Source organism: Olea europaea, chromosome 19 (genome assembly GCF_002742605.1).
Source record: "Olea europaea var. sylvestris chromosome 19, O_europaea_v1, whole genome shotgun sequence".
Lineage (NCBI taxonomy): Eukaryota > Viridiplantae > Streptophyta > Magnoliopsida > Lamiales > Oleaceae > Olea > Olea europaea.
Window position 1 is genome coordinate 6,137,523 of NC_036255.1, and position 14,842 is coordinate 6,152,364.

The 14,842-nt window shown below is 31.4% G+C and overlaps 1 protein-coding gene across 2 annotated transcripts; it reads left to right on the plus strand.

Annotated features, from left to right (window-relative positions):
• Window positions 1-8,156: 8,156 nt before the first annotated feature.
• Window positions 8,157-10,029, plus strand: LOC111368614 (auxin efflux carrier component 5-like). Of its 2 annotated transcripts, none has more exons than XM_022989967.1 (5): window positions 8,157-8,906; window positions 9,049-9,113; window positions 9,216-9,373; window positions 9,686-9,762; window positions 9,844-10,029. In XM_022989967.1, the coding sequence occupies exons 1-5, from the start codon at window positions 8,236-8,238 to the stop codon at window positions 9,914-9,916; spliced, it is 1,044 nt and encodes a 347-aa protein (XP_022845735.1). In that variant the 5' UTR covers window positions 8,157-8,235; the 3' UTR covers window positions 9,917-10,029. The 2 variants fall into 2 exon arrangements, with proteins under 2 accessions (XP_022845735.1, XP_022845733.1); XM_022989965.1 differs by having other exon boundaries at window positions 8,158-8,906; window positions 9,028-9,113.
• The last annotated feature ends 4,813 nt before the right edge of the window (window positions 10,030-14,842 follow it).

A 14,842-nucleotide genomic window follows, 5' to 3' on the forward strand; every position in this document is an offset into this window, starting at 1 on the left:
AATTTTATTTCTACTTGAATAGAATTTACAACAGAGTTTACAAACTAAAAAAAACTTCTCAAAAGAGTCTCTCTAATCTCTCTCTTTTTTTCTCTCTTCTCTATCCTATTTTTCTTCCTCTCAAGGGACATACTAATTCTCTTTATGGTAGCTCATATTTATAGAAAAATCTTGGCTACAAACCGTCATAAACTTTGGCCAAAAACCAATCAAGAATTGCGGCTAGAGAATTTCATTTCAAATTGTCTTCTTGCATAGATTTTTTTTCCATTAAGCAATTGAAGTTGTGGCCGTCAAAAGGTGGAGAGTTTTAATTCAAATTTTCTTCTTCATCCATGCATGAGGATTCTTCTACATTAAAAAATGAAATTCAACAATTTCGGCTGGAAGAAGCTAGAAGAAACTTGATTAATATGGGGCTGGAACACATCACCCCTTCAGACTCAATTTTCGTTTTATCAGAAAAATTATTGCCTGATTTTTTGCTATTTCTTTTTGAAAAAGCTGTACGTGACTTGGTGCCAATTCCATTTATACTTATTTATTTAATTCATCTCATATTGAGGCTTTTTCTAGTTTTGATTGTGGATAACTGAACTTGTTATCTGATTACTGTTTTGACAAGTTACTGAGTTAGTATTTTGTTAATTTATGAAGCTAATTTATATTTATTTTGCAATAAATTGTTATATTACGATTTTTCAAAATGGTTTTTCTTTTTCTATTCATTTTTTTTTCATGTTTAAATATGTTTATTGAAGGAGGATTAAGCCTTGATACCCTATTCATATTTTATGATGATTTTGAAATTAAAATTGTGAATTTCTATTCTCTTTTAGAGTTGGTGGAGCACGGGTCATATTAAGATCAATAACAAGCAATGTTGTCATTTGAGGAAATTATACAGGGTACCCTCATTTAAATCAGAATTCCAATATTACTTTTCAACATTTTATATCTCAAATATACTGCTATTTTAGAAGTACAAATGAAAAAAATAAAACGCACAAATATTGCCCAGATTTGCGCCCAAAAATTAGATCACATTTCTTCCCAAACTCTTTCCTTTCTCAAAATTCCTAATTTCACGCAAAATCTTCTCTAGTGATTTATACAAATATACTTTGTCAGCTATTTATACTATGTTTTCTGTTGTAACCTTACATTCTAGCAAAAAAAGGGAAAGATAGAAAACCATACATTTCAATCAAACCAAAGCCTTAGGCCCTATGGAAGAATTTGGATGTAAAAACCATGCATCGCTCTCAGTTAGTTCTGTTCTTTTTAGCTATTTTGTAGGAATTGAATTATGAATCATCAAGGATTAATGGATTGAATTGATTTAAAATTCTTGAATCGTTGACAATGAGAAATTCACCATCTTCAAACTTAAGATCCTCCATTTTGATGGTAATTTCCCACCTCTATGCTATGGCATTGTACTCAATGGCATGTTAAAAATTTCAGCATACCGACACCCTGTCTCTTCAATTCTTTCTACCGGTTTGAATCCTTGTTGGGAAAATTCTACGCAAGTAATCCGAACCCTTGGTGGACCATTATTACTTTCAGCAATACGTTGAAGAAACCATAGAGGGTACCAAAATATATGAGGTGAACTCTTGTTGCATTTTCTGCCTTCAGCTTAATTGTCTTATTCAAGGGAAAACTTGAAATCTCCCCGAATGGAGACTTCGCAAAGTTTCAAAAAGATTGACTCTCACTGTACATATTAGGTACTTGAAGAGAACTAATAGGGTAGTCCGAGAAGCCATTAATCCACCTTGGATCGACTAGGTCAATTAGATAACCACTAGCTTCGCCACGGCTACTAGTTGAATTCAAGTGAATTCTAGGATAGTAATATTAATCAATTCTCTCTCCATATTGACCAATAAGAGGTAGGATTTGTTCTGGAGAAGAAGGATACTTATATTCTAGCAGGTGTGAGTTTACTTATTTTAGGGTTGTTTTTGAACATGCAAGTTTACAGAAATCATCATTATTGATTTCATAATGTTTATGTTTTATGACATGATTGTGAATTTAAACTATGTTTGAATTAAAATTCTTGCAAGTTTTAACGCTTGATTACATGACACATGTTGGAATATGATTTCTTAAGACAAATTTCCATCGTATAAAATATCAATTGCTAAAACACATGAACAAATTTCATTTTTATTAGTGTAATTATTTTGATACTCGATATAGCGTGTATCAGATCTTTTAACCTCTTATATGTTATACCTTTTTTCTTATATGAGTTGATTCAAGTCATGGTTTATTTCAGTGTATGCATTTTTCGTCTATTATATTAAGTGCTCCTTGAGTCCATACATGAATTGATTCAAGTTATGCCACATCATTTGTCGTAGTGTAATTCTATCGTAATATGATTCATTATGTTATGCGTTTTCATGATTGACATATCGATTTTTTACACATGTCAAGCATGTAATGCAATTTTGTACTTTCATTCATTTGTAAAGTATATTGCTGATCCAATATTTTATATACTTATCAATTGCTTAGATACATGAACAAGTTTCATTTTTACCATTGTAATTATTTCTTGGCACGCGACATAGTGTGTATCACGTTTTTTGACCCATAATACGTTATACCTTTTTTCTTTTATCAATTGATTCAAGTCGTTGCTTATTTCTATTTCTATATTATTTGTCTATTATATCAAGGGTTACTTGTATCCATGGATGAATTGATTCAAATTATTCCACATCATTTGTCAAAGTGTAGTTTTAGCTCATTTTCACTTTGCAACATGTATTTTAATATGATTCATTATGCTATGTGTTTTCGTGATTGACATCTCGATTTTTTTTACATAATGTAATTTTGCACTTTCATTCATTTGTAAAGTATATTATCGATCCATGCAATTCTTCCATTTTTGTTTAGTAATCTGAACTTTCAATGGGTTTTTAATTGACAGCAAATGATAAGAAATTGGAATTAATGGTATGTGTGTTTTTTGCCATTGTACGTGCTTTAGTTACAAAAATAAAATCATAGGAATTTTGGTATACTTTTCTATAATACTCAGTATCCATAAAATATAAATTGATGTGTAGTATTTAATGAATTATTTTTATTTACTTGGTTATTTGTGATTTTCTCCCTTTTGCATATCATGATGATCATACGCTAGCAAATTCTCTTAGATTACATTTGATGTGGACAATTGCTAGGATCCTAACCTAAAATACTCTTAGAAAATCTAAGGTTGGCTTCCACATATTCTTTTAGAATGTGTACTATGAGCTGCTAGAGAACTATATGCATGGCCTCGAAAAAAGTGGGCAAAGGAAGTGCTCTCGGGCTGTGGTTAGATCTTTAATTGTTGTCTAGCATTTAAGTAATGTATTTATCGAGGCAGCACGACCTCTATCCATTCTCTAGTTGTGCTTGAAAATGGAACAAAATAAGAAATAAGTGTATGCTGTACAAACGACTTCATTTCTCCCAAAGCCATTCTTTTTGTATTTGAACCTATTGAGTTCATGTTTTGTCGTTAAAATTTGTTATTAGTTTATGCATTACTGAAATGAAAGTTGGACCACGATTATGTTTTAGCTAATTTCTATAAATTGGTTCTTTTGTCTCTTTTGCCATCAAAATTGTCTTCATTACCAAGTATATAATGTATGATATTTCACTTACAAAACAACTTTGTACTATATACACCGCTTAATATAGAACGATGGTAACATATAAGTCAATAAATTGTAAAATATCATCAATAACATCATCACATCATATATAACATTTATAGTGGCAAATATTTAATAGATCATGCATCATATATTAGATAATAATTTTATGATGCGTCACCATGTAACATACAGTTTCACAAACCTTATACAATTATGATTTTCAAGCTATCATATACTTATTTTTCTTCCATATATTACATAGTTCATTATATTACGTATGCAACAAAAACTTTAATAAGAAATGTGTTATATGTAATGGCAACTGCCTGTGCATAAAAGAGACGTTCATAAACTTTGTAACACATTATAAGTTATTACAGCAACCCAACCCAACATGTGATGATACATCACATGAAATTCTAAAAGTAGAGATAGCATATCATGGTATACACCATTTTTAACACGTCATTTTGCATGTTATATTGTCGTATTTATAACACAATGAAAAATATGCAAGGGTATATGGAAAGTGACCAACGTTATTATCTGAATTTTTTTAATGTGTATATATATATATATATATATATATATATATATATATCGGTCCATGTTACATGCTTGAAACTATATTTCAGATTGTACGATGAAGGCATTTTATACAATTGCTCACATACCTTAGTATATAATGTATTGACGTGAAAGTGATGAAATATAAGAGTCAACGGTAATCGAATAATGGAATGTACCAACAAAAACCATAGATTTCGAAATGATACCTCCTATTACAGAAAATAGAGGTATGACACTAGTATGCTCCTGTTGAAACGGATGAAAAGAAAACTAAAATATAGAAATTTTTGAGTTTTCAACAGTAATGTATTTCGACTTCGTTTGATTTTTTAAAGTATGATTTTTAAAGTAAAAAAATATAGAAATTTCATGTCTAGTAAATATAAATTTTTCAAATTGTTAAATATGATATTTAGTTGGCCGACTTTTGACAATTGTAATCAATGGTTTTTGATTGTTTTGTATCTTAATTGGAGTCAGTTACCAAAAATAATGTCATTATAACCCCGTTGTTTGAAATATTTACTTAAATATGAAATAATTTGAGAATAACGAAGATGATATAATAGTAACTCTGGAATTTTATATTTTTTAGGGTTATATACGAAAGTTTTCCAAGAAATAACTAGTTTAGTTGGGTACTGGCTTCATATTTGTTACATGATTACAATCTATTTATATTCGATCAATTTACCTTTTACTAATATATTTCGTGAATCTCATGAGTACTGCTCTTATTCATCACTCATCTTTTCTATTTATAATTTAAATCAATTATAAACTATTCTTAAACATGCTAGTGCAAGACAGTTCAGATTAGTAGACCAGGTTGTATATCTTTCTTTCTTTCTTTTTTAAAGGTAAACCAAAAAAAAAAAAAATCCTGCCTTGATCGATTGGGCTGTTGTATGTTCGTGTCCCCATCATATATATATATATATATATGAAGAAACTACTAGATTACTCCGATAACAATTTGTTGTGATAATAGGTGAGAAAATAATATCACACACTATGAAGTAATTGATCACAAACTCAAGAACAAAATAATCGGAAAGGAAATGGAGTTTTCACTAAAATATGAAGCAAAAATTATAATGATCTTGTATTTTTTATTTGTCGAACTTAATCCAAAATATAATGAAGAGTTATATATATATAAAGATGTTTCAAACCCTAATAGTAGAGTTATAGAAGGAAATGAATACTCAAAACATGAAAACGGGCCTGGGCCGAATGAATATGGTGCTCGAGCATTCGACGGGCACCAACTTCACTGATTTTGGGGCTCGAGCTCCAAGCAAGCATAGTTGCATTGAAAAGTCCTCCCTCATTCATATCTTGATCTTTTCAAATCCAACACAAATTTCACCTGTCAATTGTATTTCGAAATAGAATTTTAACTAGAATTTGTCTAATAAACTTTGAATAGCATTTCTAAAGCATTCTAACAAATAAAATTCTTCTTAATGTCGATTTTAATTAGAATTCTCAATTATCTTCAAAATAGAATTTGGATCACACCTTATTCTAACATATATCATAAATTATCTTGTTTGTCTTCAACAAGCCCAATCAAAGGGTTTACAGAAAATTCAAAACACGTTATACATTTCAATCCCAAACTCAAATTTATAAAAGCGTTACTTGGTTCATTGTAACGTGTCTTCAAGTTAAAGAACGGTTGCCGCAATCTCGAATGTAACATCTACTTATTCATGGTTAATTAGAAGAGACAACTTATATAAAATAATTTACTTGACGATGACGGTTCAAGTGATTTATCAAACTTGGGAAATACGACTTTTTTTATGGGCGTTGCTTTAAAGAGTAAGCATATTCTTTAATAGTAAATCCAAATACTAAATCATATTTACCAAAAAATAAATAAATAAATAAAAATGGTCACGGTAGTTATTCAATTTTCTTTATATATTCTTTTATTTTCGGAACCTTTAAATTAAAGGACCTAAGAGAATAAATTAAAAGATCGCATTTGGATCAACGAAATGGTAGCAAAAGAATAAACTTTAGTACAAATGTGACAAATTTAAACAACGAATAATAAGGTAAATTTTCCATAATTAATAGAATTGATATGTTAAAACCGAGTTTTTTTTCCCCCCTAAAAAACAAGAAAAGTGGGAGATTGTATGTATTTGACGTACAAATGTTTTATTTCGATTTCGAAATGGCCTAAGATTAGGGAAAAAGAAACAAACAAACAAAAAACTCCAACTTGTATACAATATTTTATTTAAAAAACAAATAATAATCAACCATCATTGTAGATTTAAAAGGAAAACATCATCCTATCTTATTCTCTCCCTTTTATATATGTTTACGAAATGGACCAACAAGAGTGAAAAATCACTTGGTAGGTAGTTCTCAGAGACAGCAAGGATTTACTCCTTCCATCAACACTGATTAAGTAACAGAAATAGAAAACTGATTAGATGCTGATAAGATTCGAGAAGTTAAATGTGTAAATTAAAAAACTACTTTCGAGAATTCAAGATACAGATATAAAGATAATTACCCTATTGTTGATTGACAAACACTGTGTGGCATAGTACTAATGTAGTAACTGTGAAGCAGAATTTCTATTATGGGGAAGAAAGTACCATATTCGTTACTTATTTATAGGAATATATGAAAATATTGTGGAATCAATTCTTTTATACCTCGTCATTTTACAATCTACAGCACCTTCAGATAGTTCAGAATCGCCATGTGATGCTTTGTTGATCAAAAGTTGGACGTATAAATAATAACCATTGATTGTTGAATTCTTGTTTTGTGTGGAATATTTATTTAAGATAAGTTAATGGAATAAAACATCTTAATTTCCTCTAGTCAATAATACCCGTCAAAGCATATTTAAAGTTGTGTAAGATTAAATATTCTGTAACGTATACAATCTTAACAGCTCATGCAGCTGCACTTTTGAATTCAATTAAGGAGTCGTAATTGAAGAAACGAAACGCATATCAGCAATACCCCTCGAAAGGAATATAAATTATTGGGAGGTTCGGATTTTAGAAGGTAAAAGCTAGCTTGAAGAATTTATTCTTGACATAATTTGTGTTCTAATAACACTTTGATAGATTGATTATTACACTGCTATGTTACCCACTGACATGGACAAGACAATGAGTGACCGGGCTTTGATGCTTTTGCAAAATATGGAGATTTTCTAATAAATGCAAGAAGGGAAGTGTTTTTTCAAACTAGTTGACTTGAAGCAAATTGAACATTAATTACTTGAAAGATTATCAAAATCTTATTTCCAATCAATCCACACGCACATCATTATGTGCTGTTGCTGCTATAATTCATAGGAATAATCTTCTTGGACAAGCCTGTCCACGTAGGCCTCCTATTTCCCGGTTGTCCGCGTCTGTCCAAACAGGGGCCGACGTGGCTATTTGGACCGGGGTCTGTCCATATAATACAGCCCTAATTCATAGCTCTCTGGTGATCATCCATGGGAATTGGAAGCAAATCAAATAAAGTTGTACGATGGATGTCAGAATCTATTCGGACATCCAGTAGCAAATTAATGAAAAAAATGAAACGAGAGGGAACAGCGCGAACCACTGAAAGATGTATGTGAGACAGTGAAGAATAAAAGCATATTAATAATTACAAAATCATAAACATAACTTGACAGAGAATATGCAAGGTGGAATAAACGGCTGGACCTCATTCCATATTCTGCATTTTAATTGCATACTAAATGCTGACCACAGGAGAAGCCAACTGGTGAACGTTACGTGACCTTTCAATCACTTACCATAATATGTTCGTCTCTTTTTAAGAATCCACGGCATAGAATTGATGCAAATTGGCACTTGTAAAACCTGACCGCATAATTTGTCGTTTAATTCGTGTATAAATAGTCTAGCTAAACATTAAATGTAGTCAACAGTAATCTCAACACTCAAACAAGAGCTATTAAAACTTGCCATCAGTTCCCTCTCCAAAAATGATAAGATGGGAAGATGTGTACAAGGTGGTTGTGGCCATGGCACCACTCTATGTAGCTTTGATGTTAGGGTACGGGTCTATGAAATGGTGGCGAATATTCACTCCCGAGCAGGGTGAAGCAGTAAACCGCTTAGTTTCCTATTTCACTCTACCGCTCTTCACTTTGGAGTTCACGGCTCATGTTGATCCTTTCAAGATGAATTATTTGTTCATTGGAGCCGACGCCATATCAAAAGTGATTATCGTTACGGTTTTGGCGTTATGGGCCAAGTGTAGTAGCAAAGGAAGTTATTGTTGGTCCATAACAAGCTTCTCTTTGTCTACTCTTACTAATTCTCTTGTTGTTGGGGTGCCTCTTTTGAAAGCTATGTATGGACCTATGGCTGTAGACCTTGTTGTTCAGTCTTCAGTAATTCAGGCTATTGTGTGGCTAACAACCCTATTGTTCGTCTTGGAAATCAGACGAAGTGGCAATGACTTCCACTCCAATAATAATAATAATAATACAGCTTCCTTAGAAAATGCTACTCCAAAGACGGAACATGAGGTGAGTAACAGCAGCAAACAATCTTTCTGCTCTTTGATGAAAACTGTGGGCCTTAAACTTGCTATGAATCCGAACTCATATGCATGTTTACTCGGCATCATTTGGGCATTTTTTGCTAACAGGTATATATATATTTATGCTACTATATATTTTCATCATCTTTTTTATTATTAATCCTCCTGTCTCGGATTACTAACTTACTGAGTTTCACTGTCCTAAATATTAATTTATATAATTAATTAGGTTTCATTTTCAAATGCCTAGCATCATGGAAGGATCAATTTTAATCATGTCAAGAGCTGGTACTGGCACTGCCATGTTCAGCATGGGTAAGACTAATCAAATCCCTTCATGTCCAAACAAATGTGTGGGTGTGGGTGTGTGTGTGTGTGTGTACATGTTGATTAACTCAAAATCTGTTTATTGTTCAGGGTTGTTCATGGCAATGCAAGAGAAAATAATTGCATGTGGTGCAAGTTTGACAGTAATTGGCATGGCCTTGAAATTTATTGCTGGACCACTCGCCATGGCCATTGGTTCGCTAATAGTAGGTTTGCATGGCGATGTCTTACGTGTTGCTATAATACAGGTAAATTCCACCAAAATTCATCACGTTCTCCTTGAGATGGAGTAGAATTTCTTCAGAAAAGCAATCGGAATAAAATGTCTGAAATACGAGTTAAGATTTGCTGTTTAACTTGCTGTCCACCAAATGATTTATAGACATATCACTTAAATTAAAATGTCCAACTTTTCTCTATCACTTGTGCTTAAAAATAAGTGTAAAATGACGTGTCGATGAATTATTGGTGGACAACAAATTGGACAGCCAATTTTAGACAGCAAATCTTAACTCCTGAAATACATGGTTCTAGATAATTAAAATTGTTTTACTTTGCAGGCGGCACTACCACAATCCATCACCTCTTTTATATACGCGAAAGAATACGGTTTACATGCTGATGTACTTAGCACAGCGTACGTCACTTAACCATTTGCAATTTTAATCAGTTGTTTATATGAAAATTAAACTAACACAAACTTATTTTCAATTTTCAGGGTTATCTTTGGCATGATCGTGTCCCTCCCGGTGTTGATCGGATATTATGCAGTTTTGGAGTTTGTACATTGATGATCTCTATGAAGTTGTTCAAGAGAGATCACAAATTAGAGATCCATACATTAATTGTTTTCATGACTAAGTTTTGGATCATGTTATCAAATTTTACCACTATTAAATTTTAATATATATATATTAAATACTATTATTAATTAAATACAGTGGCCGTAAAAAAAATTAAAAAAAAAAAAGGCAATAAAGCAGTTCAAGTGTAAAATGTATTATTTTATCTTCGTCAGAGTGTCAAGAATTAAAGAGTGAGGCCTATTTGCACAAATTAAAGCGCATAGATGAAGGACCTCAATTGAAAATTTCCTTTATTAATTTCTTCAAATTGTCCATTAAAATTCTTTTTTCACAATCATCATTGTACAAGTAGATTAATTCTCTTCCATACGTTTTGTCTACCGACCCATACCTAGGTTAAGGGTTTAACGTACGCGTGTAGATAATCAAGATAGTATAGAAACGAGAACATTAATACCTTACTTCTATAATTATATCAAGAGGAGAATTTACTAGTGCGATAATACCAATTAATAATTTACTAAATTCTACCTTTTCTTAGTCACAAAGAAACATAAACACGAATGAAGCAATAATTTACTAGTGCAATAAGACCAAGTCATATTAAAATTTTGATGATACAAGTCCGAATATGTATATAAACTTCAAACAAAAGAAAAAATTATGTAGAATTGTCAGCTATCTAACAAATTTTTTTTTCATAATATGAAAAACGTTTACTGAAAAGCAAATCAGAAAATAGGTACATCAAGAAGGAGATAAAAATATAGATGCAAGATAGAAGTAATTAATTGCCATCACAGTCTCCTGGTTTCCATGCCGAGAACAACTTGTCCTTCAGCTATACACCCTGAGCCTGAGGCGGCATCATAGTTTGGTCTAACAAGTACATAGCTGCCACAAATTTTATGATCAACTTTAGGCACGGGAATTCGAGTTTTTCCAACCAAAACAATTCCATTGGAAGTTCCAGGATCTGATTTGGATCCAATTCTATATACCTCGACATGCAAAAATAGGATTCATAAATCCCTACAGGAAAGTGGCTAATGCAATTCCAACAGGGATTGGGTAACCCTAATGCGATATCTGTAATATATTCGTCCCCACGACATACCCATAAGATGGCCTGATATCTTCTTCTGTAGCCTTTGAGATTCATTGTGGCTCTGTCAATATCTTGAGCCAAGATGAGCTTAACGCTAAGAAAAGCTCTTGGTTCTTCATCCACCATCGCTCTCTCTCTTTTTAAATGTCGAGTAGTTACTTTCTTGCCAAACATTATTCTGAACTATGACTATTTATATGAATTTGATTTCTTGATGAGCACAGAGACCTTAACAGATATATATTGTTATGTATTACTTGGCTTAATATATACGGCTTTTTATATAAGGGAAGAAAATCTTGAAGCCGTTCTAATTTAAAAGTCTAGAATTGGAAGAGATGTAAATATATACGGATATTCAAGTAAGGCAAGAAAATCTTGTAGGTGTTTTAATTTTGAAGTCTAGAATTGGGAGAGAGAATGGAAATTGATAAATTAACCTTTTCAATTGGCTTATATATGAAACATTTTTATCTCTATACATTGAATACGACCCACATTGTTTATCCAATTTGTATTCCCATGTACATTTCGAATGACTCACAACTTATATAATCTACAAAATGCTTATCAAAAATGGGAAAAAAAAATACATTAAAAAATCAAGAATAATGTTATCTAGCACAACTAGTGTTACAATACTACTAAGGGTGATACTATATGATAGATAATTAAAAATAAAATTATGTGACAATTTAATTATACTCTTATTCAATTAAAAATATTTCTCAACCCCCACTATTTCCTAATAAAAACTCAAACACATTGAATCTTGAGAAATAGTTTATTATTTTTTCCACTATATGGCTGCAGATTATGGCAACTTCTCCATAATTAAATCTTTTTCCCTATCCTAACTAGTCAATATACCCCAAAAATTTCCTTACTAGCTGTAACTTAAAACGAGTAAGACTCTTAAGCGGAATAGAATTTCAATTCTTCTGAAACTGCAAAATTTCTTCAGTTTGTAAAAGGAAAAAGAAGCTCTCTACATAATTTTCCCGATTCATTATTAGAAGAAAGCAAAAATTCTTGGTGGCTTCCGCCACAGAACCGAGGAACATATAACAATCGCAAGCAACTTATAACCATGAGATATCACCATTGAAAAACTTTCGAGGCTTCTGTTAAAATGTGTGAACTGTGATGCGTTTTAAATGTGTTTCAAAATCATTCTACGCTTTGATTTCTAAATATTTCCACATCAAAAAGAAAAATCTCAATCAATATAATTCTAAAAGGGCGATTCTTTATCTTAAACATTCAACTAAGTGTGTCCATTTCATCTTTATCCTCGGACGAACCCATTCATGAAGACTAGAAAAATATTATTACTCAAAAAATTAATTTATTAGCAATAACTAATTCTATATATTAAGAACTTAGCTAAAATATATGCAAAGATCATGCGGATGAAAATAAGCAAATTTTATGATCACATCGTGAATGAGATATGGCAATTAGAAAAATGCACCTATAGTGTTCTTCTTATCAATTATATTGTATATGATCTGTTCAAATCGTACATCATTTGCGAATATCTGCGATTTATCCCATCACGACTCCCAAAATTTAAATAACTAAGCATCTTTCGAGAAAATTATGATGTATCAAAGTTAAGCTCATTTATAAGGGTAATTAACACAAAACGTCCGCATAATTTGCATCATTGCACAAATTGTCCATATCGTTTCAAACTTTCCATTTACACCCTAATTTCAACCTTTCCTTGTGCAGTTGGTCCTTTTTGTTTCATTCCGTCAAATATGAGTAATTGGTGCAAAGCACCTATATCATTTGCTTTCATTGCGTAAAACGTCTCTATCATTTGTTTTCATTGCGTAAAAGGTCCTTATCGTCTATTTTTTTCACTAAAACATTGTAAAATAATTATTTTACCCTCCTATTTAAATAAAAGAAATTGAAAATAATACAACAAACTAAATAATTGCAATTAAAATTCTTTTCTATTTGTTTATTTAAAGAGGATAAATTAGTGATTTTACAATGTTTCAATGGAGAAAATAGATTGTAAGGATTTCTTGTGTAATGAAAGAAAATAATAGAAACGTTTTGCGCAATGAATGCAACTGATATGGACGTTTTGCACCAATTACTCATTTTTGACGGAAGAAATTGATAGAAGGAGACGAAAATGGCCAACTTCGCAACGAAAGGTTGAAATGAAGGTGTAATTGTCAAATTCAAAATGATTAGAACGATTTATGTAATAAGTGCAAAAGATGGGAACGTTTTGTACTAATTACCCTCATTTATAATTATGCAACCCATCCTATTATACTCTATTAAGATTTTATAGACTAACTTAATAATCTCTTATAAGAAAAAATATAACATCTTTAAAACTTATATTCTTTGCATGTCTTTGAATTTACATTTATAACTTTATACTTCAAATTAAAATTCAAATTAAAAACCTTCATAGATTTTATGAGAAAAGTGTGTATTTGTGAGGCATATGTACTGTTGATCGCAAAAAATGTATGAATAGAATCTCTATCCCTTTTTATCCATGTAGACATTACTTGTGCATTTAAACACCCTGTTAGAAAGCAAAGATTGCAATAGAGAAAAAGGTTCAATGACCATTCACACTTAGACAGTCAAGTTAATGGCTTGACAAGAGATGATATGAATGCAAGAAACGAGATAAGAGGATTTGGCTAGTGTTAAAGATTTCATACCTCAATTGTGAAATGAATTCACTATATATAGGGGAGAAATGGGCCTGGGTGAGCTGTGGGTCAGACCTAAGCATAGGCCCAAAAATAGATTACTTGATTAAATAGGTCCAATTCAATTAAATATTGATGTCGAGTCGGTCAATGTGAAACCTCTTCCGCCATGCGCATATCTCGTAATTTATAGATATGACAATAGTTCCCTAAGTTTGAGTTGTATATTTATATGCAAGTCGAATTAGAAATATAAACTGTCAAGTAAGCTACGTCTTATATATTGTCTCGGAAATATGAACAAATCCAATAAATGAGGGCTCACAAATTGCCTTGAAAATATAAGACGCTTCAATATATGAGTACTTAAGAACTGCCTCGAAAATATTTGTGAGAGCCTAAATATATGAGGTCGTACAGATTGCCTCGAAAATAGATATCATATATAATTTATCAAAATTTCAACATCTCCTTTGTATATGGATTAAACCAACCTGTAATATAACATAATATCTCCACTGTACATAAATAAAGTAAATTGGGGTTCATTTGTCCTCTCCAAATACTAATAACAATAATGTAAATAATAGCAAATCAAACTTCTTCAAGATAGAATATGCAAAAAATCTATCATGAATTATAACAGATAGTATGCTATTGATTGCAAACTGATTGTTGAAAGTAGCGTCATGACATGCTAACAGTGTTGTGGCACGCATATTTGGCACCAATAATATAATGAGTATGTGATATCTACGTGAAGGGGATGCTATAGGTATTCAGTTGGTGCGTTTTTTGAAGTCAACATATACATTTGCACAGTCTTGTTATAACTCATTTGAAATAAAATGGCATGGATTATAAAATCATTTTAAGGACACTTCTCTTTGTTATAAGTGAAATTATTTATACAGTAAATTTGTTTATTGCACCACATTTTAATTGTAATGAATGTCTTCAACGTTTATTTATTACCAAATTATGTCCCGGACTTTTTTTGTCACATTTTTATCTTTAGCCTTCAATTAATTAGCAAATATATTGCTGGTGCTAATTTAAATATTTTATCAAACTTGTACTTTTTTTTTTTTTTTTTTGGGTAAAAAA

Coding starts and splice junctions, on each gene's coding strand:
- LOC111368614 (XM_022989965.1), top strand. CDS start 8,236: ATGATAAGATGGGAAGATGTGTACAAGGTGGTTGTGGCCATGGCACCA. Junction 9,114..9,215: donor CACTGCCATGTTCAGCATGG/GTAAGACTAATC, acceptor TTTATTGTTCAG/GGTTGTTCATGGCAATGCAA. Junction 9,763..9,843: donor GCTGATGTACTTAGCACAGC/GTACGTCACTTA, acceptor TTCAATTTTCAG/GGTTATCTTTGGCATGATCG.